Source organism: Jaculus jaculus, chromosome 9, assembly GCF_020740685.1.
Source record: "Jaculus jaculus isolate mJacJac1 chromosome 9, mJacJac1.mat.Y.cur, whole genome shotgun sequence".
NCBI classification, from domain to species: Eukaryota; Metazoa; Chordata; class Mammalia; order Rodentia; family Dipodidae; genus Jaculus; species Jaculus jaculus.
Window position 1 is genome coordinate 138,368,968 of NC_059110.1, and position 23,763 is coordinate 138,392,730.

Genomic DNA, 23,763 nt, shown 5'->3' on the forward strand with positions numbered 1-23,763 from the left:
CAGGCCAGGAAAAAGGAGAAGCAATCACCTCCTTTTACCAACTTGTATTACCAAGGGCTCTTTTCCTAATCTACCTAAGCAAGAAAGCTATCTCCTGCAGTGCGGGAAAATTTACCAACCCAAAAGTTTGTAGTGATAACAAAATAGGATCAATTATACCCTCAGAAAAACTAAACATAGAACTGTCATCTCACCTATCAACTCCATTTTCTGGTATAAACCCCAAGAAATTAAACACATGGGGCTGAAGAAATGACTCACTGGTAAAGGCACTTGCTAGGAAGGCCTAGAGGCCTAGGTTCAATTCCCCAGTAACCACATAAAGCCATGCACCTAGAGTTCGTTTATAGTGGGAGGAGGCTCTGGTGACCCATTTATTTTCTCTCATTTTCACTCTCTATCTGCCAATAAATTAATAAATAATTTTTAAAAAAAGTTTTAGGATTGGGCGTGAAGGCACATGCCTTTAATCCCAGCACTCAGGAGGCAGAGGTGGGAGGATTGCTGTGAGTTCAAGGCCACCCTAAGACTACATAGTGAATTCCAGGTCAGCCTGGGCTAGAGTGAGACCCTGTCTCGAAAAAAAAAAAAAAAAATGGGGGGGTGAGGGCTGGAGAGATGGCTTAACGGTTAAGACATTTGCCTGTGAAGCTAAAGGACCCAGGTTCGATTCCCCAGGACCCACATAAACCAGATTCACAAGGTGGTTCATGTGTCTGGAGTTCAGTTGCAGTGGGCTGAAGGCCCTGGAGCACCAATTCTCTCTATCTATGTGCTTCTGTCTTTCTCTCTCTCTCAAATAAAATAAAACTAAAAGAAATTAGAAAGCAAGAGAGAAAGAGGCAGATAGAGAGAATTAGCATGCTAAGGCCTCTAGCCACTGCAAATGAACTCGAGATGCATGTGCCACCTTGTGCATCTGGCTTACATGGGTACTGAAGAATTGAACCTGAGCCTTAGGCTTCACAGGCAAATACCTTAACTGTTAAGCCATATGTCCAGGCCCCATCCCCACTCCCCCACCCCCACCCCCACCCCCACCCCCACCAATTTTTCTTTTTCTTTTTTTTTTTAATTTTTTTTAAAATTTATTTATTTGAGAATGACAGACACAGAGAGAAAGACAGATAGAGGGAGAGAGAGAGAATGGGCGCGCCAGGGCTTCCAGCCTCTGCAAACGAACTCCAGACGCATGCGCCCCCTTGTGCATCTGGCTAACGTGGGACCTGGGGAACCGAGCCTCGAACCGGGGTCCTTAGGCTTCACAGGCAAGCACTTAACCGCTAAGCCATCTCTCCAGCCCCAATTTTTCTTTTTCAAGGTAGGATCTCACTGTAGCCTAGGCTGACCTGGAATTCACTCTTCTCAGGGTGGTCTCAAGCTCACAGCAATCCTCCTACCTTAGCCTTTCAAGTGCTGGGATTAAAGACGTGTGCCACCATGTCCAGCTTGCCACTGACTTTTTCTTTTCTTTTTTAAATTTTTTTTTTATTTATTTGAGAGCGACAGACACAGAGAGAAAGACAGATAGAGGGAGAGAGAGAGAGAATGGGCGCGCCAGGGCTTCCAGCCACTGCAAACGAACTCCAGACACATACGCCCCCTTGTGCATCTGGCTAACGTGGGACCTGGGGAACCAAGCCTTGAACCGGGGTCCTTAGGCTTCACAGGCAAGTGCTTAACCGCTACGCCATCTCTCCAGCCCGCCACTGACTTTTTCAAGCCAAATAATTATGTCACATAAACTTCACCCAAACCTAACCAAATGCAATAGTTCTTTGGCCTTGGCCCAGAGTGATGATTACCACCCAGAGCACCAGTGCCAAAATCCCAGTAGAGGGCTGGAGGGATGGCCTAGCGGTTAAGGCATTTGCCTGCAAAGCCAAAGGACCCAGGTTCGATTTCCTAGAACCCACGTTAACCAGCTGCACAAGAGGTGCATCTGTCTGGAGTTCATTTGCAGTGGCTGGAGGCCCTGTTGCACCCATTCTTTCTTTCTCTCCCCCTCTTTCTCTGTCAAATGAATAAGTAAATTAAATATTTGTTTTAAAAAATCCCAGTAGGATAGACTTTAAAACAGTTGTAGCCAGGCCACTGGTGAAGATACTGACCTTCAAGTTTCCACAGTACTGTGACTCTCCTGCATCCAAAGCTGCACCAACAACAATTATGCTCATTTGAATGCTTAGCCTTCCGGGTTCCTGAGGATGCCCCAAACAGCATTAAAAATTGCTCTTTTCAGTTGGGCATGGTGGTGCACACCTTTAATCCCAGCACTCGGGAGGCAGAGGTAGGAGGATCATGGTGAGTTCAAGGCCACCCTGAGACTACATAGTGAATTCCAGGTCAGCCTGGGCTAGAATGAAACCCTACCTTGAAAAACACAACAAAACAAAAAAAATGTTCTTTTCAGAAATTCAAATTTAACTAAAAGTCTTAGATTTTTCTCAGGCATATATCTGTAACGGATCATACCTCTAAAGCTGGACAGAGTGAAGAAAGGGCAAGATATGTGAACAGACATGGAGGCCCCAAGACACACATGTCCAACCTTCAGTGGTAGGTACCATTCCAGAAATATGTATTGATAGCCTGTCATGTGCTAGCATTGCTCCTAGCCCCAGAAAGAGGACAGAGGCAGGCCCTCCCATCAGTCCCTGCAATGCTCGTCTGTTGGGTGCTTTGTCGTAAGAGCCTCCAGATTCACCGATCCCAGTGATCCAATCAGACAGGAGGTCACTAGTCCTATTAGGACAGGCACTCATGTTGCTGATCACAACCCAGTCTGGCACCTCCTGAACCTGCTGCCTTCAGAGCCTAGGTCTCATGCCCTGGGCCAGAGGGGCCACCAGCCAGAGTCCCCCCCCCCTTTTTTTTTTTCTGAGTCAGTACAGCTCAAATGTATTTTAGTCAAGACAAGACTTGCTTTACATCAGCCAGTTTAAGCTAAAGCTAAGCCTGGCAGCAGCCCGTGCTGTGGAGGGTGCGGGTTCCTGTGGGCGGTGCTCGCTGTTCACCGCGGGCTCAGGTATGGAAGAGCTTACTGAAGGCAGCGCCCACCTCAGTGATCATGTCGCTGGTGGTGGTGGAGCGGCCGTGCTTCTGGAAGGCTTGCTGGTTGCACTCTCTGGTAAGCGTGCAAGCGCCCCAGGCAGCTACCAGGAGTGGGCTGATGCTGAGGAGGCCAGACAATGGTGAGGTGACGGTGCCAGGCTGCATGCCCTGGTCTCACCCCATTGCACTGTAAGGACCAGGCCCTCAAGAATGGGCACGGGATGGATACTGAAAACATTCTGAGGGTGGCGCTCAATGGCAAGAGGGTGAGACACACGGGTCCATGCCCAAAAGCAGCCCCCTTGCCAAATTTGTGGGTCAGATCCAAGTACACAGAGAGCAGCCTTCCTCCAGGTTGGGCCAGTGGGGCATGTGCTGCAGCGCTAATGTTAACTGTGCCCATGGGTTTTCTAGGATGCAGAGAAACGTCTGCCGCCCCATGTGCAACCGGCCCTGGGCCAGCACAAGAGCTCCGCACCTCTGCCCCGTGGAGCTGAGCAGAGCCTAGACCACGTGGCTCCCTGCTCGCAGCAGTGACTGCCTCAGCAGCAGAGTACTGGGTGGCAGGGGACGCCTCCAGAAGCTGCTGTCCCACTAGCACACGTGTGGCCTCGACAACACACACCAGGTTCCCACTGTGAGAACAGCCTGGGAGCTTAGCATTCTGCCACCTCTTAGAGAAAAACATGCCTGTGGGGACAGTTTCCAGCCTCCCCTCTAGCCTGCATGCAGCCTGCCTTCACACTGTCCTACAAAGGAGGACCCTGCTGAGTGCTGGGACAGTGACCTCAGCTATGGTGGCTCAGCACATTGGCTGAGACTCTGAAGCCCACTGGGGCCAGGCCCCGCCCACAAGCGATGGGCTTGAGTCCACAGTTATGAGGAACTTCTGTGGACAGCATGCCTCTGGCATGGTGTCCCCCAAGTAACAGATTCCACATCAAGGGATTCAATTCATGAGGGTTATTAACTGAAGAGACACTGTACCTGTCTGTTCTCTCAGGTCCAGCAAGGAGCGCCCAGTGTGCCATGACACCAAGGGAGCCTGACAAGAGGTCTCCTTGCCCACCGCACCTGCGGCTACTGCCTTTCTGGTTGCACACGAGAACTGCAGAGAAGATGTAAGTGTGGGTGCCAGCACCTCACTCCTCCATGAGCCTCCCTCACGGAGACGCCTTTTACATTGCCCCCTTGCTTTGGTAGGGTCCACCCCTCACAGAATGTGGAGGACAAGCTCTCTGCTGACGCCTTGCAGCCCAAGCCCAGCTCAATGTGCACCACCAGAGATCACAGCACTCTGCGGCATGGCTCACGGACTCCCCCATGAACCATTAGGACTCGGGCTGTCAGAATTTGCCTCGCTGGAAAGTTGTGGGAACTCAATGTCATAGTCTGTGTGTGGCAGGATCAGAAGATCTTGTGTAAGACCCTCAGCGGTCTGGGTGTCCTTGGAGAATACCCTCTGCACTTCCTGTGCAAGGCTATGTGGGATGTGTGCATGTGCACACACATGCCTGCTGTCCCTCAGCATGCTGAGGACTGTCACTTCATGTCCATCTACGCCAAACCATCCTGAGGGCACCCAATCTCAACCTCACTTCAGGTTTCTGGTCAGCAACTGCACACCTCACTAACAGTGACATGGCGGTGTGCTGGGAATGAGGAGGAGGCAGCTGTACTCTGAGAGCGAGGACTGGCCCACCCACTGGTCTCTGCCCACACTGCGCTTGCTGGGCAGCCCTCGGGCCTGGGGAAGAGATCAACATTTGTAACTAGAGTCAGCTCTCAGGTGTCCTTCAGAGCCACACTCACGCAGCAGGGGCTTGAAGGACTTCAAGGTAAAGGCACGTGGTCATGCGTTACCAAACTGGATACCCCAGTGCCCACAGGGGCATGGTCTTCCTGAGTGTCCTGCACAGGGAGGCCCCAATCACCCTGCTGGCCGTCAGACATCAGGTCCTGCTCTCCTTTCCGGACCACGGTCACATTCCCCAGGGCCTGGCTGAGTCTCAGTACACATCCGCTGTCATCTTTGGTGTCCATAGGATCCCTGATCACAGCTTCCCAGAGCCTGCTGACCTCAATGTGGTTGGAGAAGAGAACAGCCTTCTGGTACCCTTGGATGAGGGTTGGCTGCTGAGCCACCAGCCACAGGCCGTCCGCGTCAATGACGACAGGGAGACCCCTGGCCTTGGACACTTCCAGAATACCCCCGACACTGTTGAGAAGGAGGTCGTCTCTACCTAGGCCGGGTCCCACGACAAGGGAGTGCAGTCTAGGGAGCCACTTCTCCACCTCCTGAGCAGCATCACGGCTGTCAAGGATCGGGTGGACGATCAGCTCCGGACTGTAGGACTTGATCACAGGAGTGGCCTCCCTGGCACAGAACACGTGGACCAAATCTGCACCCGCTTTGAGAGCCGAGATGGCTGCAAAGTATGGGGCTCCCGTGTACTCTTGACAGCCCCCGACGACGCCTATTCTCCCATCTTGTCCTTTGTGCTTCTTTGCAGAAGGAGCAGGTACAATATTTCCTCACCAGATTAACGTAATGCTCCATGTCCTTTAGAGAATGCGTTTTATGTAGAGAAAATGTCCTTTGTAGAACTTCTGGCAGAGGCGAGCCAGAGAACGCGATAGCGACGGCGAGCAGCGCCACCGCGCCTGCGCCCACCACCTCGGCCCCGCGGGCGCGGGTGGCCAGGGAGCTTACCTCGCCCGCGGGCAGCCAGCGTGACGCCGCCCTCACCCATACCCAGCACGCCCCAGAGCCCCTCTTTAAGGTATGGGGATATATGTGTTGGATGAGACCCCAATTCTGGTACTCTGACACACAAACCCTAGACATTTGGTGGGAACACAGATTCCAGGTCCTGACCCCTCAAAATGAAGTGATCTCAAGGAAAGGGTTGGAGGTCTGCACTCAACCATCCCCCGAGGGGTATGATCCTAGCTGGACTGAGAAGCAGAAAGGGATTTATAAGCTGAGACCAGACCAGGACCTTTGCCAGCCTCAGGCTAAGGAGTGGTCTATGAGAGCCAGGAACCTCATGTACATGTCCTGTGGGCTCTACTCATTGGGGCCTGAGATGGGAAGCAGTTCCCTGAGAGGGGGAGGGGGTCCTACTAATGGAGCAGAGCAGCTGCCGCAGACCATGGAGTGTGGTGGGCAGAAGGGCTATGAGGTGACAGATAATGACAATGAAGAGTCCCCAAGAGCAACCCTAGAAGAGCAAAGGTCACACCTCGTAAATTTTGGCCATCACAGAAGTCTCTCCTTTGGCTTCAGGATCAGGGTACCCCAATACTGTTAGACTGCTTATCTGACCTGTTTATCTCCCCAGAAGCGGGAAGGAGAGGCCTACCAGGCTGAGGGAAGAGAAGTTTCTGCATGCTGTTACATGCTTAGGGTTTGACTTCAGGGCATGATGAGAATGTGATGTACTGTCTGTGTGCAGGGGAACTGGGCTTCTGGCCTCATTCCAGCTCCCATTTCCACCTTTGTAATCCCGAAAAGGGCTCTCCAACACTCTGCATGCAGCCTTTTCATTCAGGACATGAGGTTTTGTGGAGCCTGAACTTGGACCTTTTTCCCAAGATCACCCACCTCTGAGTGGCCTCATGGGACTAGGGAGGATGCAGTGTTAGGGTTTCCCTGAAGTTGATTCTATAGGAAAATTGAGCACTAGATATCTCCCTCTTCCCATGTTTCAGTTTTCCAGAGCTTGAGCATTTTTAGCCAGGGATATCCCTTGTATTCTATCTATTCTGCCAGCCTGGGAACTTCCAGCCCTTGGAATTGCTCAGGTGTCCAAGGATGTCCACTAATGAATTGCCCCTCTCCCCAGCTGAAGACCAATGCAAGTCTTAATTGGTTTCATTGATGTCATCATCTCTCCAGCTGTGTCTCAGATTGGGGACACTGAAATCAACTGGGAAAACTATAGTATTAGAAACTAGAAGGATATGAAGGGAAGAGAAAGGAAGGGAGGAGGGTACTTAATAAGTTGGTATTGTATATATGTAAGTACAGTGATTGAGATGGTGAGGTAATATGATGAAGAATGGAATTTCAAAGGGGAAAGTGAGGTGGGAGAGGTATTACCATGGGATATTTTTTATAATTATGGAAAATGTTAATAAAAATTGTGAAAATAAAAAATAAATAAATAAAATTTTTAAAATTACAAAAAATAAAACAATAAACTGGAAGGAAGAGAAATATCTGCAGGAGTATACTAGTGGGGGGTCTCCTGGAACAATACAGTGACTGCCAGCTACAGGGTGCTCTAGCAGGTGTGGGTGCAGAAGGAGACCCAGCTGTGGGCAGTATGGTGTGTTCTCATCCCTCTGAGTAAGGTTTCAGCAACTGAAACACATGGAGTATGAGGGTCCAGCCATCTTTGCGCCACATAACCTTTGGCCCCCTCAGGGGCTGCCTAGACTGGTCGGTGGGCATCTTTAGCCTGCGCTACCGCACCCTCAGTGCTCCTCTCTTCTCTTACTTTTCCTAACGTTTTTCATAACACATGGCACTCTTTTGGGGCTGGGGAGGTGTCTCAGTGGTTAAAGGCATTTGTTTGCAAAGGCTGCTGGGTTCAATTCCCCAGTACCCATGTAAAGTGACAATGGAGTTCATTTGCAGTGGCAAGAAGTCCTGGTATGTCCCCCCTACACACACACACACACACACACACACACACACATAAATGTTTTGATAAAACTGCTGCTCTCTGTGGACCAGCACTTGGAGGGGGCGACCCTGGTCTCTGGGCAGTTGACAAGGTAGGTCCTGAACAAAGCACCCTCTCTGACAAGCTTTAGGAGCACCCACATGTGAAAAGAGAATCCCAGAGCCAGCTCTGCCTTTGGAGCCTCATGTTCTACAGTGTGGTAATGCAATTGGAAATGAGTTCTTTGAGAAAAATTATCATTCCCAAACACAATGAACCCACTATGTACAGAACAAAGCTTTAAAAGTTACATTTGGGAAAAATGGGGCTGTATGATTATGATTTATGACTTAATGGTCCATGAAGTGACTCATAGGCAGATGGGGGTGCTTTGCAAAGAACACAATAGATTTAGGGGTGCTATGGGCAGCAGTTTCCTTTGGGTACTCTAATTCTAAGCATTGGGCCCCTTTCTGTGAATGCTCAGATCCTTCCCTACCCCCTGCCACCATGCCCAGGCTAAGGTTACCTGTGCAGTGGCAGAAGGTTCCTGGTTCCCAGGTGTACTCCCCACCTTTGGCCGTGTATCCTCTCCCTTTTATTTTCCTGGTTTTTCGAGGTAGGGTCTCACTCTCTAGCCCAGGCTGACCTGGAATTCTCTATGTAGTCTCAAGGTGGCCTTGCATTCATGGCAATCTATCTACTTCTGACTCTGAGTGCTGGGATTAAAGGCGTATGCCACCATGCCTGACTTTTTAATTTATTGTTTGTTTTCTCTCTTCCTTCTTGTCTCCCCTCTTATCCCTCTACCCCGGCTGCCAATCCTCTGCTACTGCTAGCCCTACACCTCAGATAGGTGCTGCTACAGTTAGCTTCATGTTGATGAACAAACACCAGGCCAGAAACACCTTACAGAAAGAGAGGGTTTATTTCAGGCCTAGAAATTCCAGGGGAACACCATCAATGGCAGAAGAAACTGTCTCCCTTCCATAGATCCAAGCAGAGAAACACCACCAACAGCCAGCACCACAAAACTGCCAGAGCTCAAATTGCTGTCTACACACCTCAGGGTGGGACTCAAGATCTGTCCCCAAACATTGCCCCAGTGATGCCTCCTCCAGCTGGGCTGCTAGAGTGTCATTATTCACTTAATCAAAAATATCGAGGGGAACCAAAAAAATAAAATAAAATAGCCAGCGTGGTGGCGCACGCCTTTAATCCCAGCACTTGGGAGGCAGAGGTAGGAGGATCACCATGAGTTCAAGGCCACCCTGAGACTCCATAGGGAAGTCCAGGTCAGCCTGAGCCAGAGTGAGACCCTACCTCGAAAAACCAAAAAATAAAATTAAATTTAAAAAAATAGCGAGGGGGCAGATAGAGAAATGGTTTAGCAGTTGAGGCACTTGCCTGAAATGCCTAAGGACATAGGTTTGATTCACCAGTAACTACATAAGCCAGTTGCACAAGGTGGCACATGCATCTGGAGTTCATTTGTAGTGGCCAGAGGCCCTGGCATGCCCATTCTCATTCTCTCTCTCTCTGTTAAATAAATAATATAAAAAATATATCAGCAGCCAGACATAGTGGCGTATATCTTTAATCCCAGCACTGGGGAGGCAGAGGTATGGGATCACTGTGAGTTCAAGGCCACCCTGAGACTGCATGGTGAATTCCAAGTCAGCCTGGACTAGAGGGTGACCCTCCCTCAAAAAAATAAAACAAAACTTCCTTAGGAAGGAATGGAGGGGCCAGAGTCACTGGGCAAGGGACACAGTCCCCAGATTTAAAAAGGGATGCAGAAATCAGACTGCTCTGTGTAGGGTTGGCACAGTTAAGGCACGTGAGGCAAGCAGAGCCCATCCCTGCCATAGGCTAAGCTGAGAACAGATACTTGGGCCCAGGGATTCTAAGCAGAAGGGATGAGGCTATGGTCCTCCCTAAGGCCACTCAAACCCTATACCAAAGATCTGTTGAGCCCCTTGACACATACTTAAGCCCTACAGTACAATTCAGAGAGGTATAGAGGCTGGGCCCTCATACTAATCCCCAGCAGCCCCTCCAAAGGCAGCACAGCGACAACTGCTAAGGAGAACCCAGAGCTGGTTTTTCACTCATTCTTCCCTGAACTGACTATGGTCTAGAACTGAAATCAACGCTTCGGGGGAGTGGTCTCTGAGCAGGACCAGATGTTGAGCTTTGAACCCTCTGTTCTACCACAAAAGAGGGATGAACACATAACACAGGGAAAGGCAGAATGAAGCTCCAGAGCTCTGCTCACAGCCAGCCATAGTGTCCCTGACAGAGCACCTGAAAGAACAGCAGTCCTCCAAGGGACAGAAAAAGTACTCAAGACAGAACAGCAGCAATCTCTCTATAGCCAAATGGTGGGGGTGGGGTGGGTGGGGCCATGCCCATCACAGATTTGCTTTCCACAATCTGTCAGCTGCATCCTGTGAGCAGAAGGAATGGCTGCAAAAATACTTTCTTGCATTCTGCAATGCTCCCCTTATGACAAGCATCAGGCTGTGCCTTGAAAGTCCTTCTTTAGGCACTTTAAAGATGTCATGCTTTGCCAGGCACGGTGGCACACACTTTAAATTCCAACACTTGGGAGTCAGAGGTAGGAGAATCGCCATGAGTTCAAGGCCACCCTGAGACTACATGGTGAGTTCCAGGTCAACCTGAGCTAGAGTGAGACCCTACCTCAAAAAAAAAGTCATTCTTTTTTTTTTTCTGATTTTCATAATCTCTATAGACAATGTATGCATCTTATTCTCTGACTGTATGGCTAACAACAAAAATCTCAATGGTTTTACAATTTTCTCCTATCTTTTTGTCTGGTTTTTTTTTTTTTTTTTTTTTTTTTTTCGAGGTAGGGCCTCATTCTCTAGCTCAGGCTGACCTGGAATTCACTGTGTAGTCTCAGGATGGCCTTGAACTCTCAGCAATTCTCCTACCTCTACCTCCCAAGTGCTGGGATTAAAGGCGTGTGTCACCACGTCTGACCATAATTTTCTCCTATCTTTGGTTTCAGAAGTTTTTATTATGATATGCATGAACGTGCCTTTCTTTTCTTCTGCTTGTGATTTGTTAGGCTTCTCAGCCTGTGCGTTGACATTATTCAGATTTAGAAAAACTGCTGCTCAGCCTGTTTCTCCCTTTGAGCCACTCAGCCAGGCTCAGAGTGGGCAGCAGGGCTCTGTGTGTGTGTGTGTGTGTGTGTGTGTGTGTGTGTGTGTGTGTGTGTGTAGAGTGGGTGCCAGAGGTGTCCAGCCTCCATCACCTGGAGGCCTTGCTGCCTCCCAGCATCATCTCCATGGGCTTGGTCCTAGTGTGGAAAATCTCAGTTCCCAAAACCCTGCCTGGGACCTACACGAACAGATGGGGACTAGGGCAGTTCAAAGGCTGCCACAGCACCAAGGAGAAGCCCAGACCCACAAACCCAGCTCCTTGAGGTTGATGGAACTTGTGTGCCCTACTAGTTTCCCCAATCCTACCCACCTGCCGATGGGGGTGGCTCTCCACGCCTCTGCCCAGACCTGCCTCCTTCAGAACCGGATCTCTTTTATTGGGGAGCCCTCCCTATTACTGCGCCTCCCCTCACTCCTTCTCCCCTCCCTCCTCCCGCCTCCAACTCTTTCGCGTGCAGGCAGTCCCAGGGCTTGATTGATTGACAGCGCAGAATCCCGGCCACAGCACCAGGCTGGGCGCTAAGGCGGGAAGCGGAGAAGCACTGGTCTACTCGAGTCCGGGACAGGCCGGTCGGGACGAGGTGAACGCGGGGCCTGCCCTCCCGGCGCTGCCCGCTGCCTGCGCGGGGCCCGCGCGGCTCTGGTTATTAATAAACAGCGCGCAGGGGCGCGGGCGGCGCATTCCCAGCTGGCGGCCGGGCAGGTGGCGGCGGCCCTTGGGAGGCTCGGCGGCCAGCATCTCGCCCGTGCGCCCCGGAGCGGAGCCGCGCCGAGCCGGCCCGAAGGAAGAGCGCTCCGGGGGTGTCGACAGCCTCGCGCGACCCCAGGGCTAAGTGACGGAGGTGAGCGCAACCCGGCCGGGGCGACGCGGCGCAGTGCTCCAAGACGGGGAGGGCGCGGGGCCCCTGGGCCGGGAAGACCGACGCCGCCCGTGGTGGCAGCGCCTCCCACCTGAAACTTTCGCCCACTGTGAGCTGATCATTCAGGAAGAGGTGCCTTTGGACCCTCGCCTTCTCAGCTTGAGAGGTGGGGCACCAACTGTGGTAGGGGCCTCCCCACCGAGCTGGCCAACCTTGTGGGGATCTGGGACCTGGGGGGACGATGTCTAAGCACCCCTGGACCTACCAGTTCTATCCACATCAAATGCCAGTAATCACTTGCATCCATCAGCGTTGGCTGTGCAGAAAGAGACCGTCTAGAGCAATTTCCGTGTCTGGGTGTTGGGGAGACACAGGGATCCCCAGGACTTCTCTACTCCCTTTCAGAATGTCCACCCTGTAGGCTCTTATTTTTCTTATAAGGATAACCTAATGTCAACAGGGATCTTAGGTGTGTAAAGTTGAGAGTTTTTACATGTATATAAATGTGACATCTGCCCAGGGCAAGACATACGCATCCTCCGCCCTGAGGGTTGTCCAGGACCTTGCAGTGTGTGGACACAGACATCCACACTGACATCTCTATAATAGATGACTTTGCCAGTTAACAGACTCACTGTAGAGGGAGATCTAGTTGAACTGCCCGATAATTTCCAAGTGTGAGTTTCTCAGGAGCTGATGACTACACTAATGCTTCCTTCATTGTTGAAGGAAATGTGGAGGGTCTCATTCTAGCCCAGACTGACTTCAAACTCAGAGTGATCCTCCTACCTCAGCCTCCCCAATACTGGGAATTAAAGACCACACTTAGCTTGCTATGGGGCATTTAAAAAAATTGTAATATAATTTTACTAATTTATTTGAGAGAGAAAGAAAAGAAGATATATATATATATACATATATATCTATATCTATATATACGTATCTTCTTTCATATATATATATATATATACATACATACATACATACATACATACATACATACATACATACACTGGGGAATTGAAACTGGGTCTGCAGCCTTCGCAGGCAAGTGCCTTGACAGCTAAGCCATCTTTCCAGCCCTATTCTCTCTCTGTCTCTCTCTTTCTCTCTTTAATGTTGAACTTACAAAAAAAAAAACCTTCTATGGCGTATTTTTAATGGAGATGTCACCCTTTGTTTATCCATGCCACTAGATATGGACATTTGGCTTACTTCAAGATCCTTATTTATCAAGTTGCCATTAATCTCACCCTCGTAGGTTTGTGCACAAGTGCGTGCACTTGTCTCACTGGTGTGCACACCAAGAGTGGAATTGCTGGTGAGATAGTACACACCTGTGACACTTATCATCCAAAGAAGCTGTACCATTTAAACTTCCAGCTGCAGTGACTGAGAGTTCCAGATCCTCCCAACACTCAGAAACAGGGGCATAGGAGGGAATGATCATAGTTTATTGTCTATACTTAATGGAAGTTGTCAGTAAAAGAGGGAGGCTGGAGAGATGACTTAGCAGTTAAAGCTCTTGCCTGTGAAGCTTAAGAACTCAGGTTCAGTTCCCCAGATCCCACGTAAGCCAGATGCACATGGTAGCACATGCATCTGGAGTTCATTTGCAGTGGCTAGAGTCTCTAGTGTGCCCATTCTCTCCCTCCCTCTCTCTCTCTTTCTCTCTCTCTCTCTGTATCTAATAATTTTTTTTTCCAAGGTAGGGTCTCACTCTAGCTCAGGCTGACCTTGAATTCACTCTGTAATCTCAGGGTGACCTTGAACTCATGGCAATCCTCCTACCTCTGCCTCCCAAGTGCTGAGATTAAAGGCGTGAGCCACCACGCCTGGCTAATACATAATTTTTTAAAGTAAAAAAGAAAAAAAAAAACAAGGCATGGATCTTTCTAGTTGTAGCTATAAGGTGAGGGGGTGGAGTTGAGTCTCCTTGTGGTTTTGATTTGTATTTCTCTGGTGTCAAGCCATACTAAGCATCTTTCCGAGTTTGTGGCCTTTGGGCATTTTCTTCCAGAAGTTCCTACTCAGGTTTTGTTTGCCTTTTTTTCCTTAAAAAGTTTATTAGTTCTTATTAATTTAGAGTTCTTGCATGTATTCTGTTTACTACTTCTTTGATAGACGTTTTCTGATAATCTCTCAACCTGTTTTTACTTTCTTTGTAAAGTTCTTAATTTTTTTTTAATTTTTTGAATTAATTTATTTATTTAATTGAGAGCAACAGAGAAAGAGGGCCGGGGGGGGGGGGGGACGGGAATGGGCATGCCCAGGCCTCCAGCCACTGCAAATGAACTCCAGACGCCGTGCGCCCCCTTGTGCATCTGATAACATAGGTCCTGGGGAATCGAGCCTTGAACCAGGGTCCTTAGGCTTCACAGGCAAGCGCTTAACTGCTAAGCCATCTCTCCAGCCCAAAGTTCTTAATTTTTGTTGTTGTTGTTGTTTTTGTTTTTTGAGGTAGGGTCTCACTCTAGCCCAGGCTGACCTGAAATTCACTATGGAGTCTCAGGGTGGCTTTGAACTCATGGTGATCCTCCTACCTCTGCCTCTCAAGTGCTGGGATTAAAGGCGTGCGCCACCACACCCAGCTAAATTCTTAATTTTTAAATACATTTTTAAAACCTTTTAAAACACACACTCCATGTATTTATTTGTGTATGTGTATGTGTAGACAGGTCTGGAGGTCAGAGGGCAATTTTGAGGGGCCCATGCTACTCCTTCTTTGAGATAGGGTCTCTTGAAGCTGCAAACAAATTGCCAGTCTGCAAGTATCAGACTATCTTTGCTCACAGGCTTCCCCGATTATCCTGGCTCCACCTCCCTTTGTCATGGGCACATTAGGACTATAGATGTATATGCCACTTTACACCCAACTTTACATGGGTGCTGGGAAATTGAAATTAGTGTGACAGACTTTGCAGTCATGTGCCTTTTTAGTCACTGACCCATCTCCACAGCCCCAATTTTAAAAACATTTTATCGGGGCTGGAGAAATGGCTCAGCAATTAAGGCACTTGCTAGCAAAGCCTGCTGGCCCAGGTTCAGTTTCCTAGTACCCACATAAGGCCAGATGCACAAAGTAGTGCATGTGTCTGGAGTTTATTTAGAGTGGCAAGAGGCCCTGGTGCACCCATTCTCATTCACTCACTCTCAAATAAATAAAATATAAATATTTACAAAAAAAGTTAAACTAATTTTTAAATTTATTATTTGAGAGAGAAAAAGGAGAGAGAGTGGGCTGGAGAGATGGCTTAGCGGTTAAGCGCTTGCCTGTGAAGCTTAAGGACCCCAGTTCGAGGCTCGGTTCCCCAGGACCCACGTTAGCCAGATACACAAGGGGGTGCACGCGTCTGGAGTTCTTTTGCAGTGGCTGGAGGCCCTGGAGCGCCCATTCTCTCTATATGTATATCTGCCTCTTTCTCTCTCTGTCTGTCACTCTCAAATAAATAAGTAAAAAATAAACAAAAAAAAATTTAAAAAATAAAAGGAGAGAGAGAAAGAGTATGGGTGGGCCAGGGCCTTCAGCCATTGCAAACAAACTCCAGATGCATGTGCCACCTTGTACATCTGGCTTACGTGGGTCCTGGGGAATCAAACCTGGGTCCTTTGGCTTTGCAAGCAAGTGGATTAATCACTAAACCATCCCTCTGACCCTTCTAAAATTTTATTTATTTATTTTTATTTGAAAGAGGTCAAAAGAGACAGAGAGAATAGGCCAAAAAAAGCTTTATTGACAATTTTTATACATGTACATAGTCATAATCCCCCATTATTTTCAACCCTGGCCCCATCCTCTTCTATTTTGTGTCTGGTTTATTGTTGTTGTTGTTTTGTTTGTTTGTTTGTTTTTGTTATTTGGGCCCTCTTCCATCATCCGTGTCAACATGTTGATGAGCCCAGTATTGTGCAGGTTTGTGCAGGTAACAACAGCTAAGGTCACATAAGTGGCCACTTCATGTCTGGAAGACAGTGTTCTAAAGCACTCCTCCCCATCCTTTAGACATTCTTTTTTTTTTAATTTTTAATTTTTATTTATTTATTTGAGAGAGGGAAAGAAAGAGAGAGAGGGGAGGAGAGGGAGAGAATGGGCATGACAGGGCTTCCGGCCACTGCAAACGAACTCCAGATGCATGCCCCACGTTGTGCATCTGCCTTACATGGGTACTGGGGAACTGAACCAAGGTCCTCTGGCTTTGCAGGCAAGCACCTTAACCGCTAAGCCATCTCTCCAGCCCATGAACATTCTTAATTTTTGTGAAATTTGCTTTTAAGAAATATTTTCCTGGGCTGGAGAGATGGCTTAGCGGTTAAGCGCTTGCCTGTGAAGTCTAAGGACCCCTGTTCAAGGCTTGATTCTCTAGGACCCACATTAGCCAGATGCACAAGGGGGCACATGTGTCTGGAGTTCGTTTGCAGTGGCTGGAGGCACTGGCACGCCCATTCTCTCTCTGCCTCTTTCTCTCTCTGTCTGTCGCTCTCAAATAAATAAATAAATAAGAAAAATAAATATTTTCCTGACAAAGGCCATGGTGTTTTCTTCTAGAGGCTTTTTTTTTTTTTTTCTTTTTTTTGCGAGGGTAGTCTCAAACTCATCGTGATCCTCCTACCTCTGCCTGGGATTAAAGGCATGCACCACCATGCCTGGCCTCTCGAGGCTTTAAAGAAATATTCTTTTAAAAAAAAAATTATTTATTTACTTGAGAGAGAGAATGGGTGCACCAGGGCCTCCAGCCACTGCAAACAAACTCCAGAAGTATGCACCACCTTGTGCATCTGGCTTTATGTGAGTATTGGGGAATCAAACCTGGGTACTTAGGCTTTGCAGGCAAGTGCCTTAACTGCTAAGCCATCTCTCCAGCCTCTCTAGAGGCTTTTTGATTGATCTGTTTAATCTGTATGCAGGTCTGCCCTCTGTCATGTGTGTGGTATGAGGCAGGGATCCAGGCTTGTTTCCCTTGTATGACAAATGAAGATCACAAAGGTCTTTACCTCACTTACTTTTCTGTTGGGACTTTTAAGTTCAGCAGCTGTTACTTTGACAATAGGAAGATAGCATTTTTTGTTTGTTTTTTGAGGTAGGGTCTCACTCTAGCCCAGGCTGACCTGGAATTCACTGTGTATTCTCAGGGTGGCCTTGAATTCACAGAGATACTACTACCTCTGCCTCCTCAGTGCTGGGATTAAAGGTGCGTGCCACCATGCCTGGCAGAAGACAGCATGTTTTGTTTTGTTTTGTTTTGATTTTGATTTTCTAAGGTAGGGTCTCACTCTAGCTCAGGCTGACCTGGAATTCCCTATGTATTCTCAGGGTGGCCTCGAACTCTCAGCGATCCTCCTACCTCTGCCTCCCGAGTGCTGGGATTAAAGGCATGTGCCACCATGCCCGGTTTAGACAGCATTTTTTAAAAAACGTAGGTGAAATAAAATGAGAGAAGACTCTGGGATTGCAGAGCTGGAGCTCAGGACTCCCGGTTCCACCCACTACTGACCTCTGCTCCTAGAGGGGCTGAACCATTTAACCTCCATGTCAGTCAGCCCCTAGCCTTACATTTGTATTTAGGCTGGCACTGGGGCTCCTACTAGAGAGTTCCCTGAGGGGCAGTGGGTCCAGATGGCCCTAGGATTCTGCTGGAAAGGTGACAGACATAATGAAAGGGTCTCAGGGGTTCCAAGGGAAAACAGGAATTGAGGAGCTCCTGTCCCTCTGTAGGGGGGCACTGACCCCATGATAGCTGTCCATCACAGAAGCCTCAAGAGCATGGAAGGGGCACCTGTGATGCACCTTTGATGAGTGTCTTCTCCCACAGGACAAGCACGTTTCCACCAGGCCTTCCTTCTCACGGAGCAGTATACCCACTGTAAGCCCAGCGTAGGGCCGAGATGGCTCTGACCTCAGCTTCTACAACCAGGTTCTCCATACTTGCTGTGACAGGAAGCACCATGCTTGAGTTGCCTGGACCCAACACGTCTCTCAATAGTTCCTGGACTGGCCCAACAGAGCCCAGCACCCTGCAGGACCTGATAGCCACAGGTGCCATAGGGGCAGTACTCTCAGCCATGGGCTTGGTGGGTGTGGTGGGCAATATATACACTCTGGTGATCATGTGCCGCTTCCTGCGTGCCTCGGCTTCCATGTACGTGTATGTGGTCAACCTGGCGTTAGCTGACCTCCTATACCTGCTCAGCATCCCCTTTATTGTGGCCACCTACATCACCAAGGACTGGCACTTTGGAGACATGGGTTGCCGTGTACTCTTCAGTCTGGACTTCCTGACCATGCATGCCAGCATCTTTACCCTGACAGTCATGAGCAGTGAACGCTACATGGCTGTGCTTAGGCCTTTGGACACGGTGCAGCGCTCCAAGGGTTACCGCAAGCTGCTGGCGCTTGGCACCTGGCTGCTGGCGCTGCTGCTGACCCTGCCCATGATGCTTGCCATCCGGCTAGTCCGCAGGGGCTCCAAGAGCCTTTGTCTGCCAGCCTGGGGTCCTTACACCCACCGTGCCTACCTGACACTGCTCTTTGGGACCAGCATTGTGGGGCCTGGCCTGGTCATTGGGCTGCTGTATGTCCGCCTAGCCCGGGCCTACTGGCTGTCACAGCAGGCCTCTTTCAAGCAGACACGGCGGCTGCCCAACCCCAGGGTGCTCTACCTCATCCTGGGAATTGTCCTTCTCTTCTGGGCCTGCTTCCTGCCTTTCTGGCTGTGGCAGCTGCTGGCCCAGTACTATGAGGCTATGCCCCTGGCACCCCAGACCACACGCATCATCAACTACCTGACCACCTGCCTGACCTATGGAAACAGTTGTGTCAACCCCTTCCTTTACACACTGCTCACCAAGAACTTCCGCGAGTACCTACGTGGCCGCCAGCGTTCACTGAGTAGCAGTGGCCATGGGCCCAGGGGTGCTGGCAGCTTCCTGCCCAGCCGAGTTCACTTACATGACTCTGGCCGCTGTCTGTCCTCTAGCAGCCAGCAGGCCACGGAGACTCTCATGATGTCCCCAGTGGTCTCTGGTGGGGCCTTTGTCTGAGAGAACCCTGCATAAGCCACACCACTCCAGAGCCTCTTCCCAGAATCCCCAACTCCCACTGGACCAGTCTGTCTGTCTTCCTGAGTTGTCTAGAATTGCTTCCTTGTTGCCCACTTCAGTTCCATTAGCACTTTCCTGGAGTGCTGAGGTTTTCTCACACCCATGTTTACACACCCACCTCTGAGGGTCTTTGCAGGCTTCAGCCAAGATTGTCATCAGAAGACCTTGGTGAAGGAAAAGTCTTGAGACTTAACCCAGAGCAGAAGGAGCCAGTGCCTAGCTGTGAACCTGACTTGTATCAGTTTTCTCCTGCTGACCAGGTATCTCCTTTTGCTGGCTAGTGACCTGCAGGTACTTGCACTTCTTCTTCCCTGCTCTACCCCATCCCCCAGCTTCTGTGGCTCCTGAACTTGGAAAATAAACCCTGAGTTCTGTATCCATCCTGCCCCAGTGCTGGGAATAGACATCAGGTCTTGGAAGAGGGTCCTGGGCCCAGCATACCTCCTAGCATGAAGATCCTGAGAGGTTGAGCAGTGTGTCTACCTTCCAGACCTTTGCCTGAGCTGTATGGGGTGGGGAAGGAGGGCAAGCATGGTGGGTGGTACATACCTTTAATCCCAACACTAGGGAAGCAGAGATAGGAGGATCACCCTGAGACTACATAGTGAATTCCAGGTCAGCCTGAGCTAGACTGAGACCCTACCTCAAAAAACAAAGCAAAACGAAACATACAGGGAAGAGAGAGAGAGGAACAGGAAGGGGGAAGGACAGGAAGGAGGAACTGGTCTGTGCTCCCAGGCACAGTACTTGTTGCTGCTGAGCTGATGGGATCTTCATTTGGACCTGGCCATGGCCTTCTGGGCAGTTGTGGCTGATGGAGGTGCTGTCACCCTGTGTGATGAATGAGCAGACAGAGGCCGAGGAGCACAGGATGATGGACAAGGTTCCCCAGCTTTTAAATGTCATCCACCCAACACTCAGGCTCAGGCAAAGAAAAAACACACTGAAATGTCTGCATGTAGTGCCACCCAGCTCAGGGGCATAATTGTTCTCATGCCAGCCGTCATTAAGGAAGGGTGGAATTGGCCCCTGACCACTGTTCCAGGCTCCCATACTCCCATGCTGTCCCTGGAGTGTGTGTTGGCTACCTGGGACCTTGGGATTCCAGTTGTATCATCTGTCAGGTCTGGAGTGACAGGTATTGGACAGTCATGTCTGGCCTGGTAGCTGAAACCACTCAACAGGACTATGGCTCAGCTGACACCATAGAATTAGGGAAGAAAGTAGCAAGTATCTTGCCACAGTCTAGGCACAGTGTTGACGATGGCCAAGAAACCTCCAAGACCTTGGTGCCACCTTCCTAAACTGAAACATCCTGCCACCACAACCTCCCATTAGAGAGTCCTGGTTCAGAAACAAAACTGATGAGAGCCAGGCTTATCCCAGATGGACGGGCTACAAAACCCATTTATAACTATTTGTATCTCAGTTATTTAGACATAAATGTGAGATATAAAAGCATGAAAGGCTGGGCATAGTGGTGCATGCCTTTAATTCCAACACTTGGGAGACAGAAGTAGAAGGATTACCATGAGTTGGAAGCCAGCATGGGTAGATAGTGAGACCCTACCTTGAAAAAAAAGTAAAAGAATAAAGAAGAAATACAAGTAACTATTTCTATAATAAGGAGCAGAATGGTCTGACCCAGAACTCAGAGCCCTCCAGGAAGAGTGAGAAGCCATTTAAAAGTTTATGCAAAAAAAAAAAAAAAAAAAAAGACTACAGAGATGGCTCAGCAGTTAAGGCACTTGCCTGCAAATCCTAATGACCGGAGTTCACTTCTCCAGTACTCACATAAAGCAAGATGCACAAAGTGGCACATGCATCAGGAGTTCATTTACATAGCTGAGAGGCCCTGGGGCACCCATTCTCTGTCTCTTTCCTTCTCTCTCTGCTTACAAATAAGTAAATAAAAATTTTAAAAAGTACTGTAACTCAGCTGTTTACATGGATTCTGGACATTCAAACTCTGTGGTCTCAGGCCCTTATACTTATACAGAAAGCACACTTAACTGTTGGACCATTTTGCCAACTTCCCCCAAGCTTTTTTTTTAAAATATTTTTTATTTTATTTTATTTATTTGAGAGTGACAGAGAGAGAGAAAGAGGCAGATAAAGAGAGAGAGAGAGAATGGGCACGCCAGGGCCTCCAGCCACTGCAAACAAACCCCAGACGCGTGGGCCCCCTTGTGCATCTGGCTAACATGGGTCCTGGGGAATTGAGCCTTGAATCGGGGTCTTTAGGCTTCACAGGCAAGTGCTTAACCGCTAAGCCATCTCTCCAGCCCCCCTCCCCAAGCTTTATTTGAAACAAAAATGTGTGTGTGGGTGTATATGAGAGTCTGGGGTTTGTGGACATGTGTGTGCGTGTGTGTATACATATGCCTATGTGTGAGATTGTATGCACACATATGCCCCCCCCTCAAAAAAAAAAAACTTGGCAGAGATGCTTTAAAATGTCAGCAATGTTAGCTTGTGGTGGGACATTTTTTAGGTAATTTCTTTTTACTTTATATTTTGAGACTTTTCCAAATTTCTCCTAGAAGATACACAGAGCTTTAAAATAAAAAATGTTGCCAGGCATGGTGGCACAGGCCTTTAATTCCAGCACTCAGGAGGCAGAGAGAAGTGGGAGAATCATGGTGAGTTCGAGGTCAGCCTGGACTAGAGTAAGACTCTACCTTGAAAAAACTAAAAACCAAAACAAAACAAAAATGTTATCTAAGGCCTTCACTATTACCCCAAACAGCTAGGCCAAAGGATAAATATTGAGAGTTTACAAAATAGCAAGGACCCTGTACCTCTCAGGGTTCCCCAGATCTTCATACCTATGAATGTTCCACCATCCTCAGCTGCCTTAGGAAGTGAGGTAAATGCAAGAGGCTGTGCTGGTAAGTTCAGCATTGAGGTCTAGGCCCATGTTACCTGGCCATGGGGTGCCTCCTGCCTTTGAAGGTCCCGAACCCTGTCTATCCCCCTTTCTGATCTGGACAAGGCCTTCACCTATGCCTGGGCATGGAGTCCTCTTCTGCTTTGTTACTCTCTGGCTGCTGGTCTCTGTGTGGTGTGCTTCTCACCTAGGAACAAACATCTGGTGGATGATGGGTTTACCAGGCACACTCCTATCCCAGCCAACAGGCTGGTCTGCCTCCAGCCCTGACTTGGCTTGACTTTGGCTTCAGATAATCTCTGCCTTAGCTTGGGGGTAGATGCCACGTCTCCCAGGCTGACTATGGTTCCAAATAGGAGAAGGTGGGAAGTGCCCAGCGTGCTATGTGGGGTGCACTAATGCAGGGACACATGATCTCATAGCTTGAACGTACTCACCCAGGGCTCCTAAACCCATACAATTCATTCATCAACAGAGAGAGCCACATACCCCAAAGTACCCTGCACTCCTGATCTTTCCAGAAATAAAGTCTTTTGGAAAGTATCACCTATGAGCAGGAACCACTGTTTACCTATCCAAAGAGCTCTGTTATGAACATCAAAGGAGAATCACAGGGACACACCTGGATTGTGGGGATGATAGTGTGTCTGTGGCATGAGGTGGCCCTAGCCAAGAAGGACAGTAGGAGTGGGTTCACAAAGACCTGCATTTTCCCCATCCAAAACCTGCATCCAGCATTAAGAGATCAATCACAGAAGGGTTCCTGGGCTCCCACACACCCTGGAAGGTTCCTGTATGCAGTCCTAGGTAGTCCAGGCACTTCCCCTCACCACATGCAGGTTTTTCCATTTGAATTCCAGACATCTGAGGGGTGAATGGGTATTCAGGAAGCCAGGCTGCTAGTACCCAATGGCAGACAGCTCTAAACTCAGTCCTTTCCAGACCAGTGAGAACTCCACTTCGTGAGGTGTTGGGAAGGCTGGTTCCCTCAAGACTGACCAGGCTCCACAGATAGGTGCACAGGCTACATAGTGGTGTCTTACTGCTTTGTCTCTCTGAAGCCATGGACATAGAGGCTGTGTTGAGACCAGGAGGTGAAGAAGAGCAATCAGTGGCCTGAGGACTCTGTCCAGTGCTCTGAGCCCTCTTCCTCCCTATCCTGCCAGTACAGCCTGGGATGCTTCCATTATCTCCAGTTAGCCCAGAGGTTGCCTCCTGGGGAGGCTCCTCTTTCCCCTACATTGCTTTTTGAGATGCAGTGCCTTCAGGCCTTATAGACTCACTGGCTATCTGCCTCTTTCAGGGTCTTCAGTAACCTCAAATGACCCTGATACTAGGTCATCTTTTCTATTAAGCCTTCTTAGCTGAGGGACTGAGGGCCCACGGGGCAGCGTTGGCCATATCAGGCCCTGTGAGAGTCTTGAGAGTGAATATAGCCAGGAAGGTTCCAGGTTCTAATAGGTTTTTGCAAGGTGTTGGCAAGGACACTGTCCAGATGCTGCAATGGCTGGGATAACATCTGTCCAGGTGGCCATGATCCAGGAATGCATCCATTCTGACTGGCCAGTGGGGATGCTCCCCTTTCCTTTGCAGCTTCTGGTACCCCACAGCATGATTGAAAGTCCAGACAGATCCCATGTCTCAACCTAAAACTATGTGACAGTGTGAAATTCAGAGACACCATGGCTGTCCAGGGTGGTGGCCCTGTACACTGGCAGTCAGTGCTGGCAAGATTCCTCTGAGGCAGGGCCTGGGGGCTAATGGAGAAAGCAACATGCACACAGCCTGAAGTAGAGATGCAGGTCAAGACCTTCTGTGCTGAGAGCTTCTGTGAGGAACCCAGTAGTGTGGAGGAAGTCCACTGGGGATAGCCTCAATCCAGTGTAGCAGCAGTTCTATGAGACCCCCCACCACCACCACCACCAACTCTCTCCAGAGTGAGGAGACAGCCCTGAACACCTCTGCTCTGATTGTCCAGGCCTCAAAAGGGGTTGAAA

The 23,763-nt window shown here is 49.2% G+C and overlaps 2 protein-coding genes across 2 annotated transcripts; one reads left to right on the forward strand and one right to left on the reverse strand.

Annotated features, from left to right (window-relative positions):
• Nucleotides 1-2,889: 2,889 nt before the first annotated feature.
• Nucleotides 2,890-11,657, reverse strand: LOC101607049 (ATP-dependent (S)-NAD(P)H-hydrate dehydratase-like). Its single transcript, XM_045159578.1, is given in 5 exon segments — nt 2,890-3,175; nt 4,042-4,162; nt 4,989-5,586; nt 5,588-5,798; nt 11,470-11,657. Coding segments are annotated over 5 exon segments (1,269 nt in total). The 3' UTR covers nt 2,890-3,024.
• A 13-nt stretch (nt 11,658-11,670) lies between these two features.
• On the forward strand, nt 11,671-19,502 carry Uts2r (urotensin 2 receptor). The gene is made up of 2 exons (XM_004655038.2): nt 11,671-11,760; nt 17,589-19,502. Exon 2 carries the CDS (start codon nt 17,662-17,664, stop codon nt 18,814-18,816), a length of 1,155 nt encoding a protein of 384 aa, XP_004655095.1. The 5' UTR covers nt 11,671-11,760; nt 17,589-17,661; the 3' UTR covers nt 18,817-19,502.
• Nucleotides 19,503-23,763: the final 4,261 nt, after the last annotated feature.

Excerpts from the sequence above, each read along its gene's own strand:
- Uts2r (XM_004655038.2), top strand. The coding sequence starts at position 17,662 with ATGGCTCTGACCTCAGCTTCTACAACCAGGTTCTCCATACTTGCTGTG.